This window comes from Pelobates fuscus, chromosome 10, assembly GCF_036172605.1.
Source record: "Pelobates fuscus isolate aPelFus1 chromosome 10, aPelFus1.pri, whole genome shotgun sequence".
In the NCBI taxonomy this organism is placed as follows: domain Eukaryota; kingdom Metazoa; phylum Chordata; class Amphibia; order Anura; family Pelobatidae; genus Pelobates; species Pelobates fuscus.
In genome coordinates this window covers 27446247-27470184 of record NC_086326.1, presented here as the reverse complement: position 1 = coordinate 27470184, position 23938 = coordinate 27446247, and the positions used below count along the sequence as shown (strand labels likewise).

Below are 23938 nucleotides of genomic sequence, written 5' to 3'. Positions count from 1 at the left end.
GTTTGCCACATTGGCCAAGGAAAATGTATTCATTAAAATATTCACCTGGAGCCCTAAGGTATTAAAGTGGCTCTGTCACCGAAAACTAATGTTGTGCGTTTCCTAAAGATAAGATCTTGAAATGCTCATAAAGACTGTGTATGGATTTCATTGGACTTCCTACGCAGTAAAAAGATTTCATGAGACAAAGTAGGTACTACTTTGTCTTATGGAAAATCCATAATTTAGCAAAAAATAGAACTGCCGCCATCAAGTTTTGTCACTTCTGCCAGCTTTTACTGGCAATGGCTGTGGGATTAAAGCATTATCTCGCTCCTTGCAAGATAATATCCTTGGAGACTCACGCAGGATCCTCCATTCACAGATGCTTGAGTACAGCATGTAAGATTCTAGAAGATGAATCACCAAGAGCTGAAGATTAAAAATGGCGGTGCCCACAGGGGATCGCAACAGGTAAGTATAATTCACATATGCAAAGAGCAATTTTAATATTTTTAATTTAACCATTTTATTGCCAATCTGTGCCAAATCCGATGGCTATATTTATTTATTTTCCCTGGGCTGAGACGGGCAGACGGACGATCAGCTGTATGAAGCAGGGGGCCGGCTGTGTAGAGGAGCACCCTGAATGAGCGCAACTATCAGGAGCCTTAGCCATAATTAAGGGTTGCAAAACATCATTGGGTTTTTCAAGTTTGGAAGCTGACTTTTTCTAAAGCTTAACCTACAGCACTGATAGTGAGGCAGAGTGTGCTCCGGTTTAGTGAGGGCTGGCAAGCCCTGAATGAGCGCTGTCATTCCAGCCCTGCATCACTAAACAGCACTCTAAGGAACATAGCAGGGAGATGACAGCAGCAACACTGGACCCCAGGGAAAGCTGATCCACTCCAGTTCTCCAAAAGGTAGGCAGGTCGGGTGGATTTAAAATAAAAAAATAAGGATGTGTGTGTGTGTGTGTGTCAGTGTCAGTCAGTCAGTGAGTGTGTCTGTTAGTATGGATGTTTAGGGGACCTGTCCCCCTCCAATCACAAGGAAAGGTGTTTTTACACACTTTTTCCCATGTTGTGCTGGAGTTGCCGCGGCTGGCCCTACCTCCATGGCTGAGTTAATCAATCTTGACGATCTCAGCCAATCCAATGCTTCCCCATAGACACACTCTGAGTGACTGTCACTAGAGGATTTACCAGACAGCAATGTAAACCCTGCCTTTAGTCTGAAAAGTCAGTGTTTACATTGAAAAGCATGTAGGGACAGTACATAGACTTCAGAACAACTACATTAGGCTGTAGTGGTTCCGGTGATTATAGTGTCCCTTTAAGAATTGTAGTTTTGATTTTTAAAAATCTGGCTCCTAGATTTCAAGCAAACTTGTTGAGCCCTGCCTTATATCAAAGTTATAAGACATGGCAAATTTAGTTTTCAAATTTGAGTTTTCACCATACATTTTGGGCAAAATGATAGTTCCCAGGTGCATACCATTAAAAAATTTTTTAAAAAAAATGGCAATTTGGGATAATTAATATTGGCTCATTAGAACAGCGATGATATCACTGCCAGGGACTGGGAAACCCAGGTTCAAGATCACCTCACCGGTAAGGGACAGGTGTTTACCTCAAATCCACACATATTGTAAGACTTGATTAAGAAGGGCCTTCTTCACTTCTAAATGCCCCCTCTCTATAATTGTAAAGGGCTGTGGATTGTGTTGGAACTATATAAATGTTAATAATAATATGGAGCATTTTTAGTCTCATCACTTGAAACATTCATCATTAATTTCTAATTAATTTAGCACTACATTTTATATTTTTCACTTGCATATGAAAATTTTAAGTGATTTTCTCAGCCATAGTGTGTATTATACCTTAAATACTCTAGATTTGTATTTTACTGTGTCTCCCAAGTACAGAAATTTCTCACATATCCTGCACCTGATGCAGATGTTTACAGAGCTTTCAGGGTGATATAAGAGAGATGCCTCTTTGCTTCCCAGAGACACCATCTGTGTCACGATACTCCACACGTTGACACTTTATTTTTAACAATAGATAATATTAACCAAAGCTAATCCTCACAATTAACCTTTTAGTAGTTTGTCCCATAGGCTGAGTGATCACTGCAAGAGTCAATCACAGTGATTACATTACTTTAACCAATAGCTTTGTCAAATGATTACTATAGTTGACTCCCAGGGATCAGAGCATATCTGGGAGAGCAAATCGGTCACTATTGCTGGATTGCTTCACTAGTGAAGCAGCCATCATTAGCCCTAAAAAGCTGATGTCAAAGTGCATCGCTGCATTAGTTACTGTTTCTGGAGACCCCACCCAGGACCCTTCTTGTCTTCAAGTGATATACCTTTCTATAATGGTTTAACATTTAATTTGAATGCTATAGAAGGCAATTTGGTATCCTCTCTAGAACTGCTTGGCAAATGCAGAAGCATTTTCTCGAGCAGCAGTGATACGCTGAGATTTTCAGTGTACACTCTCAAGTTACAATTGCAAGTAATACTTCAAAAATGTATTAACGATTTTGGAGCATTACTCGCTATGGGTGGCCAATGCTGGGCTTGGATCTTCAGTTAACTCTTTTAGCCTATAACTTCCGTGTGAGCTTCCTCATTTACCAAGCTCTTCCACAGATGATGCCGGATATGAAGTAATTATTCTAAATATACAAATAATAAGTCCTGCGTTTAAACTCCCAACTACTCCTGGGTGGCAGCAATGATCATAGTACACATCAGCCCCAATACATACAACAAAAACCAGATAAGAGTTACTTGCACACTATCCCAAATCCCCATGCTTTTAAATAAGTGGAGGTTTTTAACCCCTTAAGGACACATGACGTGTGTGACACGTCATGATTCCCTTTTATTCCAGAAGTTTGGTCATTAAGGGGTTAATATTACTCCAATGGCCATTAGGTGTAAGCTCACCTGCCATGTCAAGGCAAGCCTCTTAGGTGAGTCCTTCATCTTTGACATACTCATTTTTGTATTTATTTATTTTTGGGGGGGAGGAGGGGCCACTTGGCATATTGTGATATTAAATTCTATGCTAATACAGCTATTTTGGCTTCAAATTCATAATTCAGAGTTTAAAAAAAATATATGGTTGGTGATATCTGGAATGTCTGTATACATGATCCTTTTAATGCTTTATGTAAGTTATGAGTTAAAGTACCGTAATACTATTTATGGTTGATGCCTTGTTGGAAGGTTTTATTGCTGAACACTCATCCCATAGCCCTAGCCTTGCTATGTTTGCCCCCAAGGTATCAGAGATTAAAATGTTTGCCAAGCTGATCTTTAGCTGAGTAGAAATAACTTCAGGTTGCAGGACCTGTGGATTTGTAAACGTCTACGACTGTTATTTATTAACACAATTGTTGGCTAATAGTAGCATTGAAACCGTTAAGTAAACCGTTTGTATTCAGCAGATTGTTTACATGGGAACAATTCAAGTAACGTATGGTGCTGTGAGTACATTGACTTCCAGAATGCTTTGTGCCTCCCACTAAGGTTGATAATTATATGTGTCATAATGCTGAATCATTGGGTAAACCACGGACAAGTTGCATTGTACCTACAATTATATTTTTATCGCCCGTGACATTCTAAAATGCATTGAAACAGAGAACAGATGCAATTGTATGCGTTCAGGTACATCTGGCAATTCTGATCATTTGTGTAAAAAAATTTATTTAAAAAAATTATATATAAAATTTTGTCATTTGATTTTAATCTGTTAGTTTGTTGACCGAGTGTAAAGTGTGCGATTTTAAAGGTTTATTTGTTGGAGGGTTTCACGGAAAAAAGGGAAAAGAGATCGGAGTCATCAAGCAGTCATTTACTTTTGTCATGTGATTATTTGTATGCAGTGTGTGCGTTGTCTGTATGTAACGTGTCTGTGGTGTCTCCTGGCTGTGTGTAGTGTGTTGTGCTCTGTTTTGCCTGTAGTAAAAAAATAAACTTTGAATGCTCTCGTATACATGGAATAAACCATATATCATAAAGATACATGATGTAATCAGTTGGAGAGGGAGGAGGGTATATTCCCTGGAGTTCTAATGGGGTAGAGGCAACCTTCAGCACTTCAGATGTTTTGGACTACACCTTCCATATGATGCTTTGCCAGCATTATGGGTATGAGGGCATTATGGGAGATGTCCACAACATCTGGAATGCCGAAGGGTGCCTATCCCTAGGGTAGAGTAACCTCAACACCGGTTCACGTCCCACTTGTGGTGTTGATATCAACCAACAACCTGCTATTTATATAAGTTCAGAGGTCACTGAGACAGTAATTCTTGCCACAGGAAATACATTTGCAAGAAAAAAAATAAACGAGAATGAAAAACATTCAGAAGTTTGTAAACTTCCATGGTAATTTTGTTTGGCTTCCTGAAGATTTATATATAGAATTAAACCCAGTTAAGCCTATATGGCAAACCATGTATGGATATCCTCTAGCTCTCTTATTCTCATCAACCCAAAAGCCAAATACAAAATCAGTGCGCCACTTTCTGAGGCTTGAATACATTGAGCAGATTCCACTTTTACAACAGGGCTCTGTAGTGGTTATGGAGCCAGGAATACTCTGGCATCTGCTACAGTGTAAGTAGTCAAACTGTTTGCAAACAGTTTGTCAACTTACCTAGGGTCCACCTGCATGAGCTATGCAAGGCCAGGGCATTGGTTGAAGGGTCAGCTGATTGCTCTCAGCCAATGACCGAAGTCCTGCACCGACTGCTCTCATGGAGAAGGTGACTAACGCTTGGCGTACCCCAGGTACGTTTTCAAACTGTAAATGCAAAGTAGTGGTTATGATGGTTGGAGTGTTCCTTTAATCTAATGAATTGTTTTTATTATTTTTTTACATATTATCAATGCAAAATATGTATAATACAGTAAAAACCAGCATGGAGCGAACTTTTAACACTTATTATACTTGTATGTAATGCTTCAAACAGACACTGGGAGATATTAAATAAGTATAAGAAAATACAGCTGAACATCATTGGATGTTTTCATATACAAGCATCTGCAGGGCCAAGGTTACCCGTTACTGGCCTGCAACAGATTTGGGCTGGGGGGAAGATAAGCTATTGCATTAATCACTAAACTCCCAGGATTTCTGCTAATAGGACAATTTACATAAAGCCATTCAAGGACAGTTAAGAAAATGTTTTTGAACAGGCTCATTTCTATTTTAAGAAGAAAAAAGCCATGAGAAAGTCGGAATTCAAAACATTTACTAAACACTGAATTACCTCTGAATTTGCACATCTGATCATATCTGCACAGCTTCTCACATTTTGCAGAAAAAACAAACCACTTTATTGGTAAATACTTTAACAAACTTTTTCTAGAAAGGATAGAGGCCACCAAAAATCACACTTAGAAGCCAAGTTATTTACCTATTTATTTTTTGTAAAGAACAGTCTGGACATCATAAGTTCATCAGAATGAAGTTGTTATGGTGCGTAGAGGTCCCTGGTGCTGGCTTAATTTCAGGTGTTAAACCGTTAAAGAACCAGGAAAACAAACTCTTTTTCCTGGTACTACAGTGCCCTGAGGGTGCTCCCACCCTCATGGCCCCCCCTCCCACCGGGCTGAAGTTGGAGGAAGGGGATAAACACTTACCTTTCTCCAACGCCGTGCTCGCTCGGAAAGCAGGCGTCTTCTCACTGTGAAAATCACAGTGAGAAGCGCGGAAGCGCCTCTAGCAGCTGTCAATGAGACAGCCACTATAGGCTGCATTAACCCTCAAGTAAACATAGCAGTTTCTCTGAAAATGCTATGTTTACTGCAGGCAGGGTTAAACCTAGATGGACTTGGCACCCAGACCACTTCATTGAGCTGAAGTGGTCTGGGTGCCTATAGTGGTCCTTTAACTATTTAACTACAAAGTCTTAAGCCTGGCACCCAGGACCTCTGCCCAATCACTTCCGTTTTGAGTAAGGTAGATCCCCTTGTGTTGTGGAACTACAGCTCCCTTTGATGCTTTGCCTGCCTTTAGATTGACAAAACATCATGGAAGCTGTAGTTTTAAAACATCTGGTGATCTACTTTTTTAAAACATCCGGGCACCCCTGGACTAAGGCTTCAGTCCCATCAGTAGGTCTCCATTTACAAAACAAAGTGAAAAAGGTAAAAACAAATATTCTAAATAAAAGTTCCTTAATAAACCACTTCCTGGTTTATTGAACACTCACTGTGACATGTCAAACACATGGACTTCAAAGATCAGATTTTTCTTTATGTATTAATTTTATATTTTACATTTTTAATTGAGCTATATAATTTCATTTTTGCCCACATAAATGAAAAATAATGGGTAAGTTGCAGCCATTAGCAGTTTCTGTGTACTGTATTGTAAGAATGTATCTTGATTGTATCGGTTGTGGTGCTTGAACATTCCCTATTTCCATCTGCACAGTATGTCTTATAAGTGCAATAACACAGAAGCACCTCCCAATATGCCATCTGTTATTTTTGGTGAATGAAGGCATGGTATCCTTTTCTGAGTGATTTGAGACTGTGCATGCAAATTAACTTTCTGACTGTTCCACTGAAAAACAGTCAGGGGAATTCCAATATACGGAGGGAATATTAAGAACACAGAATACAAATAAAAATATTAAAAGCACAGAAAAATAAAAAATGCCTATAATACAGAAATAAATAATCAGGTTCTAGGGATAGAGGGAGTAAAAGTATATAGATCAAAAGCACATAACTAGTTGAATAATAGAGTGCTTGCTCTTAACTGGAAAGAAGGGAGGTCACTAGAGATGTCCCGAACTATTCGCCAGCGAACATAGCTTGTTTGCGGTCGCTGCGGCGGGCGAACATATGCAATGTTCGGTCCGCCCCTATTCGTCATCACTGAGTAAACTTTGACCCTGTACCTCACAGTCAGCAGACACATTCCAGCCAATCAGCAGCAGACCCTCCCACCTCCATGACGAATAGGGGGCGGACCGAACATCGCATATGTTCGCCTGCCGCGGCGACCGCGAACAAGCTATGTTCGCTGGCGAACAGTTCCTGGCGAACTGTTCGGGACATCTGTAGAGGTCACCAATCTTCCCTAAAGAAGTAGGTATAGCAATATCATTTAGAGAAAAAATTGGGTATTCCAGGAGCTAGTCAGATTGCAATAAATAGAATAGAAGTACAGTAGATATCAGGTTTCAATTCAAGGATAAATAGTCGAGAGATATATATATATATATATATATATATATATATATATATATATATATAGAAAGTAAGAATCAGGAGCACTCGCTTGGATTTCGACCCCTCAGTTGATGTTAAAGTTGTGATTAAACACTTGATCCACTGCTGAAAAATCCAAGCGAGTGCTCCTGATTCTTACTTTCTATCTACTGGCCTGGAGGCACCCTGGTAATATACATTGCATATATATTGCTTTAAGGTTGAGTGCCAGAGTCTGGACTATATATATATATATATATATACACATACATACATAAACTCAGGAAGGAGACCATAAATAATTGGTTCAAAATACGTCCATACAGAAAGTCCTGTAAACCATTCTAAACTTTCTTTAATTTATTTTTTTATTTTTACATCTTTCCCCCATCTGTCATCTCTCTTCCTAGCTTACACACTCCCTTGCTCTTTTTTTTCTCCCTTTTGTGCATAATAACCCTTTATCATTTCCTTCTTTGTGTCTCTCTAAACAGATTCACAATTCAATCTGTTCCATGTTGATATCCATGATATTATAACATTGTCAGACATTGACATGAGCTCACACAGTCATATTATAGATAATTTGAAAATCACTTGCTTTATATTAAAACAAAGTGAATAAGCAATGTTTCTGTTTGGGGTAGTGCTGACTATATCTATCCTATCTTATGGCGCTGTTGACATAAAAGTTTGCATTGTGATTGAGTGTTAACATCTTGTAAATAACCAGATTATTCACCATGTAATCTTAAATGCCTGTGCTTTTGTCCTTGGTTACCCTGGATTGTAAGCTCTTGGGCCATCCCACTAAGTACTTAAATAAAACTGTTAAATGATCTATTGAGATCACGGAAGTGGCTTTGTATTCTGTAACCCCCAACCTGTGCTTAATCATTAAACCTTGTAAATTACCCTAGTTAAGAGTATAGAATACAGAAACAAATAAAATATTGGGTTTATCTAAAGAAATTTGTGCAAGTTTGTCAGATTGTGAGTCTATTCTAATTTTATATGCTATTTCGAAAATCACACACTAAAATGTTATATCTCATATATGTAATGGAAATGGCCTCTTTAGAAATGAAAATGTAATCTCCACTAACCATAGCTAGTACAATGGGTTGTTGAAATGTTTTTTTTTTTTTTTTTTTTTTTAATCCTCAGTTTAACACACTGTCACCTAAACCTTTTTTTAATTTACTAAAAGAATAGCAAACTTATATATAGATCCATCCATAGATCTTTTTGTTACCTTCTTTGTCGCATCATCATGCAGGGCTGTATGTAAATTAACTGCTAAAATATTACATAAATTGGTAAATGTTAAAACAAATGTGAAATAAAACCTTTTTTTTTTTTTTTTTTTAAAAACACATTTCATGATTTCCACTTATATTCCTTGGCATTCACTATCCCATAATAATTTAAGGAACGCTAAAGCATTAGGAATACTGGTTTGTTATACAGCCCCCTCCTGTCCCCTATGTGTCCCATAAAAAAAATAAAAAAAAATAATTAAGTTTTGTTTTTAGTTTTTTTTTTTGTCCAGCGCCAAGACTCCCTTGGCTTTGGTTTCTTCTCTTCCCTCAACATCATGGAGGAGGCATGGCTTCCTCTGGCGTGGATCTTTTCAATGCTCTTCATAGGGGTGCATTGGGGTCCTGATGCGCATGCAAGCTTCCCCATGGTAAAACATTGAATCAACGCTTTCCTTTGGGAGCTTCCGCATCACGTGACAGAGTTTTAGTTAGTCGGTGGCTGTCAGTGTAACAGGCTTTGGAGTTGTTTTTAACTCTTCAATGTAATCGTAGCTGTTTCTGCAAATTTAGGCCGTATTAGCGAAGTTGGATAATTTTTCCACTTCTCCTACCTGGCTCAACTATGTTGTGTCCTTGAAACAACTCCCTGTTTAATGACTAGGCCTCTAGGTATGTGCCCTTTAAGGCCTTGATTTAATATTTCTAGATACGCTTTTTAATTTTTTTTAATAATTCTTTATATGTGAAGTTTTTATTTTTCCCTGAATAAGATAAAAACATGGGAACATTGTAATATAGTAATAAACAGAAGTTTAAAAGAGTGAGTACATGACTTGAGTCAATACACGCAAATATGGGTAATGCACATTGTTGGTATTCTTTTACAAAAATAGAAAAGATGTGAGGTGAAGATTAGTAGCCTAAAAGGCTTACAGTGTCAAACGGTTAAGTAATACATAACATCTGTATGTGTTTGACATAGATGTAAATTTTCGGTTGGATCTAAGAAACACTTCATATCGAGAGTAGGATACACTACTCTTGGGTTTTGTGTTAAAGGGTTCCAAGAAACCGGTTTGAAGTCCATCCTTCAATTGCTTTTTGTGAGTGAAGTCTGTCTGTATGTCCGCATGTATGTTTGTGAAAGGGTGTGTTTCGAGAGTTCTGGTAAGATTGTGTGAGGCGTGTGTATGTAGGGATGGGGGAGGTCTTGAACCATCGAGGGAAGATATATATATATATATATATATATATATATATATATATATATATATATATATATATATATATATATATATATATATATATATATATATAACAAGGAAAATAATCCTGCACTCCACTCACAAGGTATGTTCGCCCGGTGCTTGTCCAGCAAAATACAGAAAAATACAGAAAAAGAAAATAAGATAGCACTCCCAGGACTTGTAACTCAAAAGGTAAAACTTAACTTTTAATCAGCTTGCAAAAGATCGACGTTTCAGTCTGTTAACCACAGACTTTCATCAGGACAGTCTGTGGTTAACAGACTGAAACGTTGATCTTTTGCAAGCCGGTTAAAAGTTAAGTTTTACCTTTTGATTTACAAGTCCTGGGAGTGCTATCTTATTTTCTTTCTTTATTTATTTATTTATTTATATATATAAAAAAAAGTCATATATAAAAAACAAAAAATACACACACACATATATATATATATATATATATATATATATATATATATATATATATATATATATATATATATATGTATGTGTGTGTATTTTTTGTTTTTTATATATGACTTTTTTTTCCCATCTTTTAATATTTTGAAAAGATCATCAATCATTTAACAGCTTATCCACAAATATTAAATTGAGGTCTAATTTGACATATTGAGCGCTACAGGTAAATTGAATATGTATTATGATAAAATCATAAGCTACTGTGCTATTTAAATAGGCACTGTGTGAAAGTCATGTTATTTAACAAATTGAATTGCTATGTTTTGTTACAAATTAGTAAATTGAGCTACATGCAATGTGGTAAAACATGAAGCCATTAACAAATGTCTGTGAATTGTCTTGGCAGGAGAATGTATCCTTGGCTGATATTTTGTCGCTACGAGACAACTGTCTTACAGAGCAGGATATTTGGGCAATATGTCTCGAGTGCTGCTATTCTATGAAGAGTATTGCTCATTCGGCCATCTTCCAGACGCTTTGCATTACTCCAGACACATTGGCTTTCAACACAAACGGCAACATCTGTTTCATGGAGCAGCTTAGTGGTACGTATATTTGCCATCCACTGGCGTCAAGGCTCTCGATGTTTTTTTCAGCACTAAATAAGATACTTTGAAAAGAGAGTGAGAGGGGGCAGCAACAAAACCATGCTGTGTGTTCTGCTGAAAAGACACTACTGACATCTGCATCTCTGGGTTCTGTTAAAGGCATCTTCTATAATTAAATGGAAAACTTTCATGAATCATTGGCAGGCTGACAAACTCTGCTTCCAACATAACCCCCGTTCTTTAACCCCCGGTTAAGTGTTGGATAAGGGACTAAGTTTATTGTTTCATACTCCCTTCTGTGATTTAAGGGGTTAATGGTTAGGTGTCCCGTGAATATCTAGAACATGTTTTCTCACTGTTCACATTCCTTTTATTGAAGTTGGGAAATTATGTAAATGTGAAATACTGCAGAGGGATCACTAATTGAGATCGAAATGACAAATAGTGTAATAATGTTTTAGACACCAAATGTTTTCTTTATTAACAGCACTGTTACCCAGAAACAATTTTAGATCCATTCCTAATGGAAAAAAACAGATTCTAAATTAATTTTCTACGTTGCTTCAAGAGTCAGTTCAAACCGTTCAACCGAAGTTTAAAAAAATAAAAAAATATATATATATCTTAAAATCCAAATAGGTTATGGTGGGGAAAAATTGTGATTGAAAACCCCTTCCACCTGAAGTCTGTGGATAGTTAATACAATAAACAGAAATCTGCACACCATTCAAGCCATAAGACTTGCTTTTCCCACAGAAATGTGGGAAAAGCAATAATATTACTTTAACTCCCCAAAAAATTATAAATGCAAAGGGTAAAACTCATTTTTCATGCCATTGTCAGCTCAGTGCTTAAAGGGAAACTGTCTCTTACTATTGTTGGCTATTGTTATGCATTTTCATTAACACCTAAAGGGCTATTTGTCACATTTTGTCATCTTGACAATGTGGTAATTAAAGGGCTTTTTTGCCAACATGTATTGCCCTGCCTATAAAGCATCATTCGTTATTTAGTCATATAGTTGTTAAATGTGTGGGTGTTAAAAGGCGATATATATGAAAAGTCAATTTTAAGCACAGTAATTCTGAGAAGACATGTTTTACACATTTCTCCAGTTTGACATGCAGATAAGTACAGGCCGACGTAATGTTTCAGAATTCATTCTGCATTTGTGCAGGCATCCTTGCCAACACCAGTTATTCAAACCAAAATATAGGTTGTGATCCATTCTGCATCAATCAGATTTCTCAAGTAGCTGCCTGATATTAAAGGGTCACTCTACACACCATCAAAATTTGCATTATTGCAATGTTATGGTGCTTAAAGGACAACTATAGGCACCCAGACCACTTCAGCTTAATGAAGTGGTCTGGGTGCCAGGTCCAGCTAGGATTAACCCTTTCTTCTATAAACATAGCAGTTTCAGAGAAACTGCTATGTTTATCTATGGGTTAAGCCAGCCTCTAGTGGCTGTCTCATTGACAGCCTCTAGACGCGCTTCCGTGCTTCTCACTGTGATTTTCACAGTAAGAAGACGCCAGCGTCCATAGGAAAACATTGATAATGCTTTCCTATGGACTGGCTGAATGCGCGCGCGGCTCCTGCCGCACATGCGCTTTCAGCTGATGACGTCGCTATGGAGGAGGAGAGGAGGAGGAGAGTTCCCCGCCCGGCGCTGGAGAAAGAGGTAAGTTTAACCCCTTCCATCCCCTAGAGCCCGGCGGGAGGGGGCCCTGAGGGTGGGGGCACCCTCAGGGCACTATAGTGCCAGGAAAACAAGTAAGTTTTCCTGGCACTATAGTGGTCTTTTAAAGTACTCTGGTCCATATCTCCAAACATTGTTGCAGCTATATGCCTTCCCTCTGGACAAGTAAAGTCACAGATACTACTTCTTCCTTTGCAAACTGAGATTAATTCAGTTAGTGCTTCCCACACAGTATGCACCTGTTGCACACACAGCTCTCCATGCTCCTTCCTTTAGCTCTGCCCATTTGGTAGCTCAGGAGAAACAAAACTGTGACCCGTGCTTTGAATAAGGTAATAAGCAACTGCAGTATGACTTATTCAGCATTTCCACTCATCATCACTTAAATTCCTGCTGGACAGAATGTTATGAGTAATTACCCCCATAATTAGTCCAATCCTGATTGGTGAAACCTCTCCCTGATTGAGAGGAGGAGTGGGCCCGTTGATTTAGCTTGCAATGTATTAGTGACAGCAACTTTGAAGGTGGGTTTCTTTTTTTTTTTTTTTTTTTAATCAAGTTTAGTTCATGTATTAAAGTATATCCTTTAAAATGATCTGTAGTAAATTAGAAAAGGCATCAATTCCAGCATATTTGGATCTGTAAGTGGTTATGAAAACTTCTGTGAATGTACATGTCCTAGAGCAGGTGTGGGCATTGTTGCCTTTCCAGCTATTTTTAGTATGACCTGAATATATATTCCTATGAGAAAGGAGTGAACCTCTAATAGTACATATTACTCCTCTTTAGCAGCACTTTTCTGCTTGTGGAATTTAAATAGTTAAAAAAAAAAATATATATATATATATATATATATAGTAAATATTGTGTGTTTGTGTGTGTGTTTGTGTGTATATATATGTGTATGTGTGTGTATATATATATATATATATATGTGTGTGTGTGTATATATATATATATATATATATATATATATGTGTGTGTGTGTGTGTGTGTGTGTGTGTGTGTGTGTGTGTGTGTGTGTGTGTGTGTATATATATATATATATATATATATATATATATATATATATATATATATATATATATATATATATATATATATATATATATTTCCAATGTATCACGGCACTCACCCTTAAGTTTTTTTGCCTTGGTGCTACCAGCGTATAAAATATATAAATAATGAATAGAGAGGTGCACTCACAGGTCTTCTTCCAAGCGTGAAGTTTATTCTGTTATTTCAAGATTGTCCCAAAACCAAAAAAGGACAATCTTGAAATAACAGAATAAACTTTACACTTGGAAGAAGACCTGTGAGTGCACCTCTCTATTTAATATATAATGTTTTCTAGTCGATAATAGCAAGTTCAAATCAAGTTGTAAATGCCAGATAGACACCGGTGATTAAAGACAAAAACTTATAAAGTAGGATAACATCTGATTATAAACAAAACCTTTTTTGTGTAGGTTGTGTGAGTCACAGCCAGGGGAGGTGTGGCTGCATAAACAGAAATTGCAGAAATTGAGCAGTGAAACTGCAGGGGCATGATCTATAAATAAAACTGCATCACTAAGCTAAAGTTGTTTTGGTGCTTAGAGTATTCATTGAAATACACAGGAATGAGTGGGGGAGGGGAGTGGGTCTAACTGATGCAACAAACTAGTAGGCTGACGATAACGGAATAGAGGAACAGAGGAACTTTAAGGTAATAAGACTGCTTAGACTTTCTATCTTAAAATATTTTTTTCTCAGGGACTAGCCATTGTTGCAGAGAATGGAGAAATGTATATGAAATGAGTTAGACTGGTTGATTCTGTGTCTGGATACTGCAGTGTGCAGCCCCTGTACGCATTGTGGACATGATTAAAAACAAAAAAACAACAGGATTTATACTTTTAAAAAAATGACTATATACGAGATAATGAAATAAAACAAACCCATTGGTACACGAGTAGAATAGCAAGTGAGGATGAGGCAACTGGGTCTCATCTGACATCATTATCTGTATTTCTGTATTCCCCTTTCCCTTCTTGACTCAGCAGGAGTGAAGCCGAGCCATCGTCACTCTGCAGCATTTAAAATCCACACGCAGGAAGCCTGCAGGTTGTGCGTAGTACTTTGGAAAATTACATTCAGTATTTGGCTGATCTGCTTATATAAAGGTCTGATTTGTGAATGTGCATTGGGGGAGGTGAGACCGTTGGAGATTATTCAACCACCAATTCATTTTTTGGAAAGTAATAGCTTTGAAACTAAGCAAAATTATATAATAGGTGAGAGACTTTCACATAAAAAAAAAAGTGCAATTTTCTTTTTCTTTTTAAACAATGAAAACGTGTTACTTTTGAGCACTTTTCATAAAGAAGACATACAGAATAGCGAACCACCAACAGTGGTTTTATCTTTTTGTGGTTTAGATACAAATGGCTGGGATGATACCAATACTTCTCAGATCTTGGGTGACCAGCTGCGGATTTCTCAAAGTTTTTGGACTTCAATTCTGATATTTCAGGGCAGTCAGCTGTCAATTTTAAAACAGTGATGCCTAAGTATGACGTACTAGGATGTATAGAGACTTGATTTCCCTTGATTCTCAATCATCCGTTATTTCGGCTGAACATCATGGGAACTTTTAAAAAACAGAGATAAAGAATGGCACTAAAAATTAATAGTAATATGTTCAAAATATCATATATAAAAAAACAGCGCAGCACACATAAAAACCACCCAAGTGTATAGTCACTTTATAACACTTACTACAAAGATAAAACAGAAAAGAGGGCGGTGGTTGCGCACACAGTGAATGATATCCTTGGTCTTAAGTGTAGACCCTTAGGTTCTGCGAATATAAAAAACCATCATAGGGCAATACATCTTAGCCACAGTAAAGAGTGTAAAAAACTTGGAAAACTCACAATATTTAGAGCCTTATAGATAATAAGTAAATAGATAACCAAATAGACTACCAAATAGATAATAAGTAAATACTTTAATTTAATACATAAAAATATATAAATAAAGCTTTATTTATATATTTTTATGTATTAAATTAAAGTATTTACTTATTATCTATTTGGTGACCCTGGTTCCTGATTTATACACAAAGGAGGCGGTTGGCATTTTTCCCAAGGGACCCTGTGACTGCATTACCAGCACCAGATTCAGCATACTGCTTTTAAAGTTTAGAGCCAACTCAGAAAGGCTCTAAATATTGTGAGTTTTCCAAGTTTTTTACACTCTTTACTGTGGCTAAGATGTATTGCCCTATGATGGTTTTTTATATTCGCAGAACCTAAGGGTCTACACTTAAGACCAAGGATATCATTCACTGTGTGCGCAACCACCGCCCTCTTTTCTGTTTTATCATGGGAACTTTAGCTGCCAAATTAAAAGGGACACTATATTCACCAAAACAACTTTAGCTTAATAAAGCAGTTTTTGTGTATAGATCATGCCAGTGAAGTTTCACTGCTCAATTCTTTGCATTTCAGGAGTTAAATCACCTTTGTTTCTGTTCATGCACCGCTCTCCTGGCTGTTACTGACAAGGCCTGTATGAAAACAAAATGGTTTAAATTTCAAACAGATGCAACTTACTTTGAAAGTTTGTACCTCCTGGTTTGTAAATTGAGCTTTAATTACATACAGGAGGATCCTGCAGGGTCTAGCGAGCTATTACAAGAGCAGGAGGTAAGAAACAAAAAATTAAACAGAATTTACAATAAAGGAAGTGTAAACATTAGATGACTCTTTACAGGAAGTGTTTAGAGAGGCTGTGTAAATTGCTTGCATCAAGGTGTGACTAGGGCTGTACAAACATTGTGGTTTCACTTCTAAATTGGGGAGAATTGAGCAGTGATACTGCAGGAGAATTATCTGTACATCAAAACTGCTTCATTAAACTAAAGTTGTTTTGGTGACTTAAGTCACTAGAATGTTTGCCGTCCAACAATTACGGTAGATAAAAGTAAAGTAAGTTAATTCAGAATTTGCAAAAGAATTTAAATGAAATTGGGTGTCGCATTGAGTTTATTTAACGTGGATAAAACACACACTAGAAAAATGTGTTGTTTTTTTTTTTTTTTACATATTTTCCATTCATATATTTGGCATTGCAGGCATATCCGTTATATTTTCGCATGAGTATAAGGAAACCTTAGTAGCATTTGTATTCTTTTTCAAGCTTGTATTTATAATTAGTACAACCAAGGTAAGTTCATGTTGCTATTACTCTGTGATGTTCTTTTTTTCATCTGTTTTTAAACGTTGTTCATGTGTGCAGTATTTGTGATTTGTGACTATAAATAGCTTAGAAAGCCAGATTGCTGACATTTTCTGTTAATTCTCTCAATTTTAGATGATCCTGAAGGTGATTTTGTACCTCCAGAGTTTGATTTAACGGGCAATACATTGGAGGTGAGTTGTGTGTCTCTCTGTCTACATATCTGTACAAAAACCTGTTGAGGGGTGTAGTTGTATTCTTAAAGGACCATTAAGGTGACCCAAACCACTTATTTTTTAATGAAATGAGTTAAACTCAGTCCTGGAATCAAATGGTGCTGATAGCAGCATGTGATTGGCAGACTGTGGTGTTTGGCTGCACATGCCTAGTGCCAATCCAATGGATTAGAGGAGATTGGGGGTGTTGTCAGCTTGGATGCTTACACCAGTGGAGGAGCTGGGGGCTGCAGCGGAGGAGTCTATGGGCTAGAATCAAGGTAAGTAATATTTCTTGTAATTAAGTTTCACAGAGCAAATGGTGGTGGACAGGGATCACTTCGCTATAAGGGAATCTATAGTCCAGAAAAAAACCAATTGTTATTTTAACTATAAGTTGCATTTACCGGAAACATTAATAAGAACTTTATATAAAAAAAAAAAAAAAAATCATAGCATCAACATGGCCAGTTTAAAGTAATCTCATTAGTTGTTAAGGTGACAATTTACTGCTCAAATACAAAATAAAATTCACAGTTTAGTTGATATACGCTGAACTTGCATGTATTTATTAAAGGAACATTAACGGGTCAGGAACACAAATATGTATTCCTGACCCTATAGTGTTAAAACCACCATCTAGTCCCCCTGGGCCCCTCATGCCTTCCTAATTATAGCAAAATCTTACTTGTATTCAAGCCTGAAGCTGCCTGCTGACATCATCAGAAGTCGTGGCCTGATCCAATCACAGTGCTTCTTCATAGGATTGGCTGAGACTGACAAAGAGGCAGATCAGGGGCAGAGCCAACACAATTCAAATACAGCCCTGGCCAATCAGCATCTCCTCCTAGAGATGAATTGAATCAATGAATCTCTATGAGGAAAGTTCAGTGTCTGCATGCAGAGGGAGGAGATACTGAATGTCTGGATGCATTTTAGGCAGCCATGACCCAGGAAGGATCTCTAACAGCTATCTGAGGAGCGGCCAGTGAAGTTATCACTAGTTTGTAATGTAAACACTCAATTTTCTCTGAAAATACATTGTTTACAGCAAAAAGCCTGAAGGTAATGATTCTACTCACCAGAACAATCTCAATAAGCTGTAGTTGTTCTGGTGACTATAGTGTCCCTTTAAGCATTTTTTCATATGGGGTATCTCCGAAAACAAAAGTTGCAGTTTACTTGTCTGCTGATTTTGCAAGCCCTCCCCTTCTAAACCCATTCACAATCTTCCTAGCTCAATTAGAAGTCCTTTCAAGGCAGGTGCTCTGAGCAATTGCTGCCTCTTGGGTTAAAGGGACACTATAGTTACCCAGACCACTTCAGCTCAATTAAGTGGTCTGGGTGTCAGGTCCCTCTAGGGTTAACCCTGCCTGATGTAAACGTAGCAGTTTTCTGAGAAACTGCTATGTTTACATCTAGGGTTCAGCCACCCTCTAGTGGCTGTCTTCCGGACAGCCACTAGAGGCGCAACGGCAATGATTGAGGCATATTATGCCTTAATCACGCAGAGCGTCCATAGGAAAACATTGACACTTTGACTGCGCGCGTGGCAGTGCCGCGCATGTGCTTTCGGCTGACGTCGCGGGGGCGGAGAGGTTAGGGAGCCCGGCAGTGGAAAAGGGTGAGTAGCTGAAGGGGTTTTAACTCCTTCAGTGCTGTGGGAGTGGGACCCTGAGGGTGGGGGCATCCTCAGGGTACTATAGTGTCAGGAAAACCAAGCGGTTTTCCTGACACTATAGTGTCCCTTTAAGTGCAAATAAGCTAACCAAACCAGTTACTAACATGATATGTCATCTGCTTGAAAGCCAAGGTGGTGTAACCAGGTAAATTTCTAAAAGTGTCAATTTCTATTGAAATCTGCACTATTTCCAAAACTAAAAAAATAGGGCATACTGTTCACACACAGCTTTTCAGCAAGCTAAAGTGTCTGGAGTGACTCCTTAAGTCCTGTTATTCCGTGCGTGGTTTGTTGCACTGTGTAAATATTTTGAGGGCTATGCAGTATTTCTTCTAGAAATGCTAATAAGATTTTTCACATTCTCTCCATGGTACTGTGGATTACAGAAAAAAATTTTTTTTTTCTTTTTCAAAACACAAAAAAATATTTGACAAAAACTGGAGGGACTGCACCTAAAGATTCTTTGCCCTATAACCACTACAATAAGCTGTGCCTCTTGTCCATAGCGAGTGCTTTTAATACTTACCAATGTGCTAACGTACTTATTTTGTTAATGATCCTTTTGTGGGTTTCTGATGTCTGCTAATTTGCCTATTGTTTTACAAAGTTAAACTACCAAACAGTAAAAACATGTAAAATTAACATGTTGGGAATATGAGTTATGTGCAGCTGGGAATATGCTCATGCTAGAGGTCTGCCCTAAAGCAAATGACAGTGTAACGCAAGGTACTCTGTAATCATAGAACAATGGTTCACTCTGTGGCCTCCAGCAATCCTCTGCGTATAATAATCATTCAGTATCTCTGGATGTAACAGGCAATGAATGTCACGACTGCTAGATTAGACTGACAGAGCAGTTGTCAGTTTTCACTGTACTTGGGGACAATCAGGACCTATTGTTATCAAACTACCATTGGTGAAACCCCTATTATAATATCGCAGCTACAAAAAAGAGCTTGTCTTTCCAGCATGTTATACTAGTGTATCTTCCACATAAATCATTTTATTTCCCTTGAGCCCACTAACATGGAACTGAGTTGCCTCCAGCCAAGCAGGACATCTGTAATAATCCGGCAGTTTCCTCACATGGGATCTACTTAAAGCCACTCTGTCATGGCTTTTTTTTTTATTTTCCTTCTTCTATCCTTTTCTTGTATCTTAATGATTATCCTCCCCTTTTTGCATTTATTTATTATCTTCTCTTCCTTGAGCTGGATCTTAATACCGTGTGTTACTTTTTACTGATGGATTGTGGGTTAATTAGCTTGGCAACTTAAATGGAATTTTACTAAAAGGGATTTTATAGTCACCAGAATCACTACAGCTTAACGTAGTGGTTCTGGTGTCTATAGCATGTCTCTGCAGGCTTTTTAATGTAAACAATGCCTTTTCGGAGAAAAGGCAGTGTTTACGTTGCTGGCTAGTAACCCCTCTAGTGGCAGTCACTCAGATGAACACTAGAGGTGCTTCCTAGGTCAGTACTGCACATAATTTTCAAGGAGAAGCTGAATGTTCTCCATCAAGATTCATGGATTCAAATTTTAAAAAGGAACAGAGCTGCTTTATATTATTCAACAAAGTTACAAACATAGCTAAATGAAGTCTAGTTTCAGAAAATGACATGAAATTCCCCGATGGTATTTTCTAAGCAAGTTGCTCCAAAAAATGTTTTTCCCCTTTTATATATACATTTATATAGTGTGTAGATAGTGATGACGTGTTTATTGGGGGCAATAATGCTGTTGAATGTTTCTAGATACAATGGCTTTAAATCCCCCTAATATATGCTCCAGAGTTTCTCCTTGCTCTTCATTTTTATGTTAAGTTGTGTTTTTATGCATAAATCATTTTTTGCTTTTAATAGCACTGGGACTTAGATGTCATGGGCTATTTGAGATTGGTGAGGTTACATGCTTAGGCAATAGCTTCTATGTCCAACTGCTGTCCTTAATTATTTGGCATAAGATGCCCCTGTATTGAACAGTGTAAGTTACATCATGCCATACTCTTTATTGCATGGTGTGATGTGTCTATATATTACACTACGAGTCCTACGGTTAAAATAAATACTGTTAAATGTTACAGGCTAGCCTCGTCACAGAGAAAAGCAATACAGTCCTAGTTCCGCATTAGCGATATTAATATTGTCCATCTTTGGACAGAATTCAATGGCTAAAAGAGTCAGCTGGGAAATGTATTTCCCAGAGCTGCCCTGATAATGCAGACCCTCCTGCATTGAACTGAGAATAACATTAGGACGACGTCACCCACTGTTCAGTAAAGGATTTAAAATTTAAATCAAATAACTGTTACGGTAAATCATAATGTGTTCAGATGCGGAGAAAGATTTTCTGAAAATGTCTTTAAGTAAGATTGTTGCATTTTTTTTTTTTTATAAAGCCTCTTCAATTGGACATGTTCTATGTTGTCTTGACAGTGTTATTTATGCATAGCATTTACTGTTAGATAAATATATTGGAGCGTTACAAAAACATTTTCCAAGTGCGATGGTTCTGCCTATTGTTCTGTAGAAGTAACTCCCACTCACAGCACTTTCTTAATCATAACACACTGACTATAGACGCTGCAATAAGTTTTGGTCCTCCCCCGCTCATACACAATACAATGAAAGATACATTACTGTACAGTAGGCATAAAAAAAAGTAACTACCTACTGCGGATGGGCAGTTATGTCACGCTAACAGTCCTACAGACCAACAAAGTGCCTCCTTTCCCGAAGAAAAAAACCTCTTCACTAGGATAATGTTAGGATAACGTTTGTTTACAGAACGGTATTCACTCGGACAGTATGTTTGTTGCATTCCATTTCTAATTGTTTCAAATATCAATAAATGCTACATTTCACATGTCTTTAAACTAAAATATTGCACTGATCCCACTTTGTTCCATTTTGAGCTATATATATTTGTCTTTTCAAAAAAACTAAAATGGTACAGAATAAAGATCACAGTCAGATCGCAACAATACATTATAAGCGTTATTAAAACCAATATTGTGTGAGCTACATAAGAAATGAAAGCTCTTTATCAGTGCTTACGCATAGCAAATCACCCATCCTGAATTAAATGGCATATTCTTCTCCTGCTCTTTTACCAAGTGTGCAGTGTTTTACTACGGAGCAGTCGTGCTCTCTCATCCCTTTCAAATAAGGTGGCGTAACAATGCTTCTCATTAGTATTGTAATATTCTGTTACACCTCATTCTTGCGTATTAGACCTCGATCGCAAATTCCATAAATACATTTCCTGTAAGGAATGGACCTCTGTGGATTTATTTTTCAAGAATGTAGTTGTGATCACTTAATATGAATGCACGTGGTTGTCAAATTTGTGTAGAATATGCCAACACATCTTCAGGCAACTTTGAATTTATTGAAAGCAATGAATATCTATGTAAAGTTACGCATCAGCAATTTTTTTGTTAAAGCATTTACCATCCACTGCACTTCCGCCTTGCTGTGGGAATTGCTAGAGTTTAACTCCTTTATATACTTTCCATTAATAACCTGCAGATATTTGTTTTGCATTTGTGTTTTTTTTTTTTTTGGTTTTTTGCTATATAGTTTGATTGGATCTTTGTCAGTATTAGTCAAACCCGGAGTTAAAACCTTTTTTCCCCTCTTTATGTTTTATCTATAAGACATGTTTCAGACTGCCCATGTTTAATTATGTGACATTCTTGTTAACGCGTTCCAGCAAATTGATAAATTATTATTCATAACACAGGCACATATATATTCACTGGGGGCCACTCTGAAAGCAGCAATCGAATTTGTGATTGAACCAGAAGTCGAGACCGAAATGTGTCAAGATCTGCAGACTTTGCTGGATCTCATGCAACAGGAAACCCCAGCAGACAGACCAGATATCGAGGTAAGATGCCTTGGAACTTTTTGTGAACTGCAAATATATCGAACAAAATTTTGTATACCACCTAGTGTAGCAATTAGTCCTTAAGGGAAGGATAAGATAGTCCGTTGTGTCTCTGCTCAGTTAATTTAGTCCTTGACAAATAAATGCAGTGTTTCCAAAACAAATGTTTAATAAAAAAGTTCTAAAACTGATCTAGTTGAATTTATATTTCAAATGTAATTGTACAGTTGGTTATGACATGAACTGTAGTATAGGTTCAAACTTAAAGCGGCACTGTCATGCCGAACTTACCTTTCCTCAATCTCTTCCTCTTCTCCCCCTCTCTCGGGATCTGTTATTCTTTTCTTCCTGTCTTCTTTAGTTTTCTTTAAAATCATAAGACAAAGTAGGGACTCTTTGTCTTATGGAGGATTTCTCCGCTTGACCAGCTCAGACCAGCGGAGGAGCAAAGTGTGCTTCATTTCCGCTGGTCAGAGCAATTTTCCCATGATTCCTAGCTTTCCTCCCTGTTCCCACAATGCTTCCTGTCAGTATTGCCGAACGTCCTGTCACTTAGACAGAACGCCGGCAAAACTGCCGAATTGCATCCTAACAGAATGAGCACTGTTTCTCCATTGGTGTTAGGATGCAATTCGGTACTTTGATCGTATCGGAATTTCATTCTAATGAATGAAACTCCGATCCTATTCATTGCCGCGGCTGCATCTTGCAGCCGCTTAGTAGATAACTCCCTAATTCCCACGGTATCAGGGAGCTATCTACTAAAAGGCTGAAAGACCTAAATTGGTCTTTCAGCCAAATTTACCAATACTAAGTAAAGATTACTTAGTATTAGTAAATAATATGCCCCTACTCGCTATACCGCGAGTAGGGGCATGTCTAGCCTGTGGCTGCTCACTGTAAAAAAAAAAAAAAAATCCAATCACAGTGATCTGTGTCATTTTACAAGCGTGGGAAAGTTCTTTTGAATTTTCCCACGCTGTGTAAAATGACACAGAGCACTCTGATTGGCTTAAACCAACCAATCGGTGTGTTCTAAGCCTAATTGCAGGGCGGGGCAAGGCTTTATAAGCCTTGACCCGCCCTGCGGAGCTCAGTACGCGGCGTGCCCTCCATGGGTGAACATGGATTAATTTTTGTTTGCGCTCGTTTTTTGTTTTTTTTTATAGTGCGACGGGTATGATGGATTTTTATTTGGCCTTTTTGGGGGCTGAAGAAAGAAGAATTTAGAAAAAAGAAGACATCAAATGGTAAGTTTAATTTTTTTTTTTTTACAGGTTAGTTATTTTATTCCCCCCTCACTATTTTTAGGGTGAGGGGGGTAGGTAGGGGATAGAATGTTTTGGGTGGGGGGGGGGTGACTAGGGGCTTGGGACCCCTAGTCACCTTGATGGGGGGGGGGATCATTTAGGGCCCCCACCCACCGCGCAGGGGGGAGGACAGTAGGTCCCC

General features: G+C 37.8%; 1 protein-coding gene across 1 annotated transcript in view; it reads left to right on the top strand.

Annotated features, from left to right (window-relative positions):
• The window catches only part of KNDC1 (kinase non-catalytic C-lobe domain containing 1), a 91060-nt gene that overhangs the window by 12233 nt on the left and 54889 nt on the right, over positions 1 to 23938 (top strand). The window contains exons 2-4 of the mRNA XM_063434058.1: positions 10567 to 10765; positions 16833 to 16891; positions 22340 to 22486. Of these exons, the coding sequence (XP_063290128.1) occupies positions 10567 to 10765; positions 16833 to 16891; positions 22340 to 22486 (405 nt within the window). The remainder of the gene's footprint in view (positions 1 to 10566; positions 10766 to 16832; positions 16892 to 22339; positions 22487 to 23938) is intronic.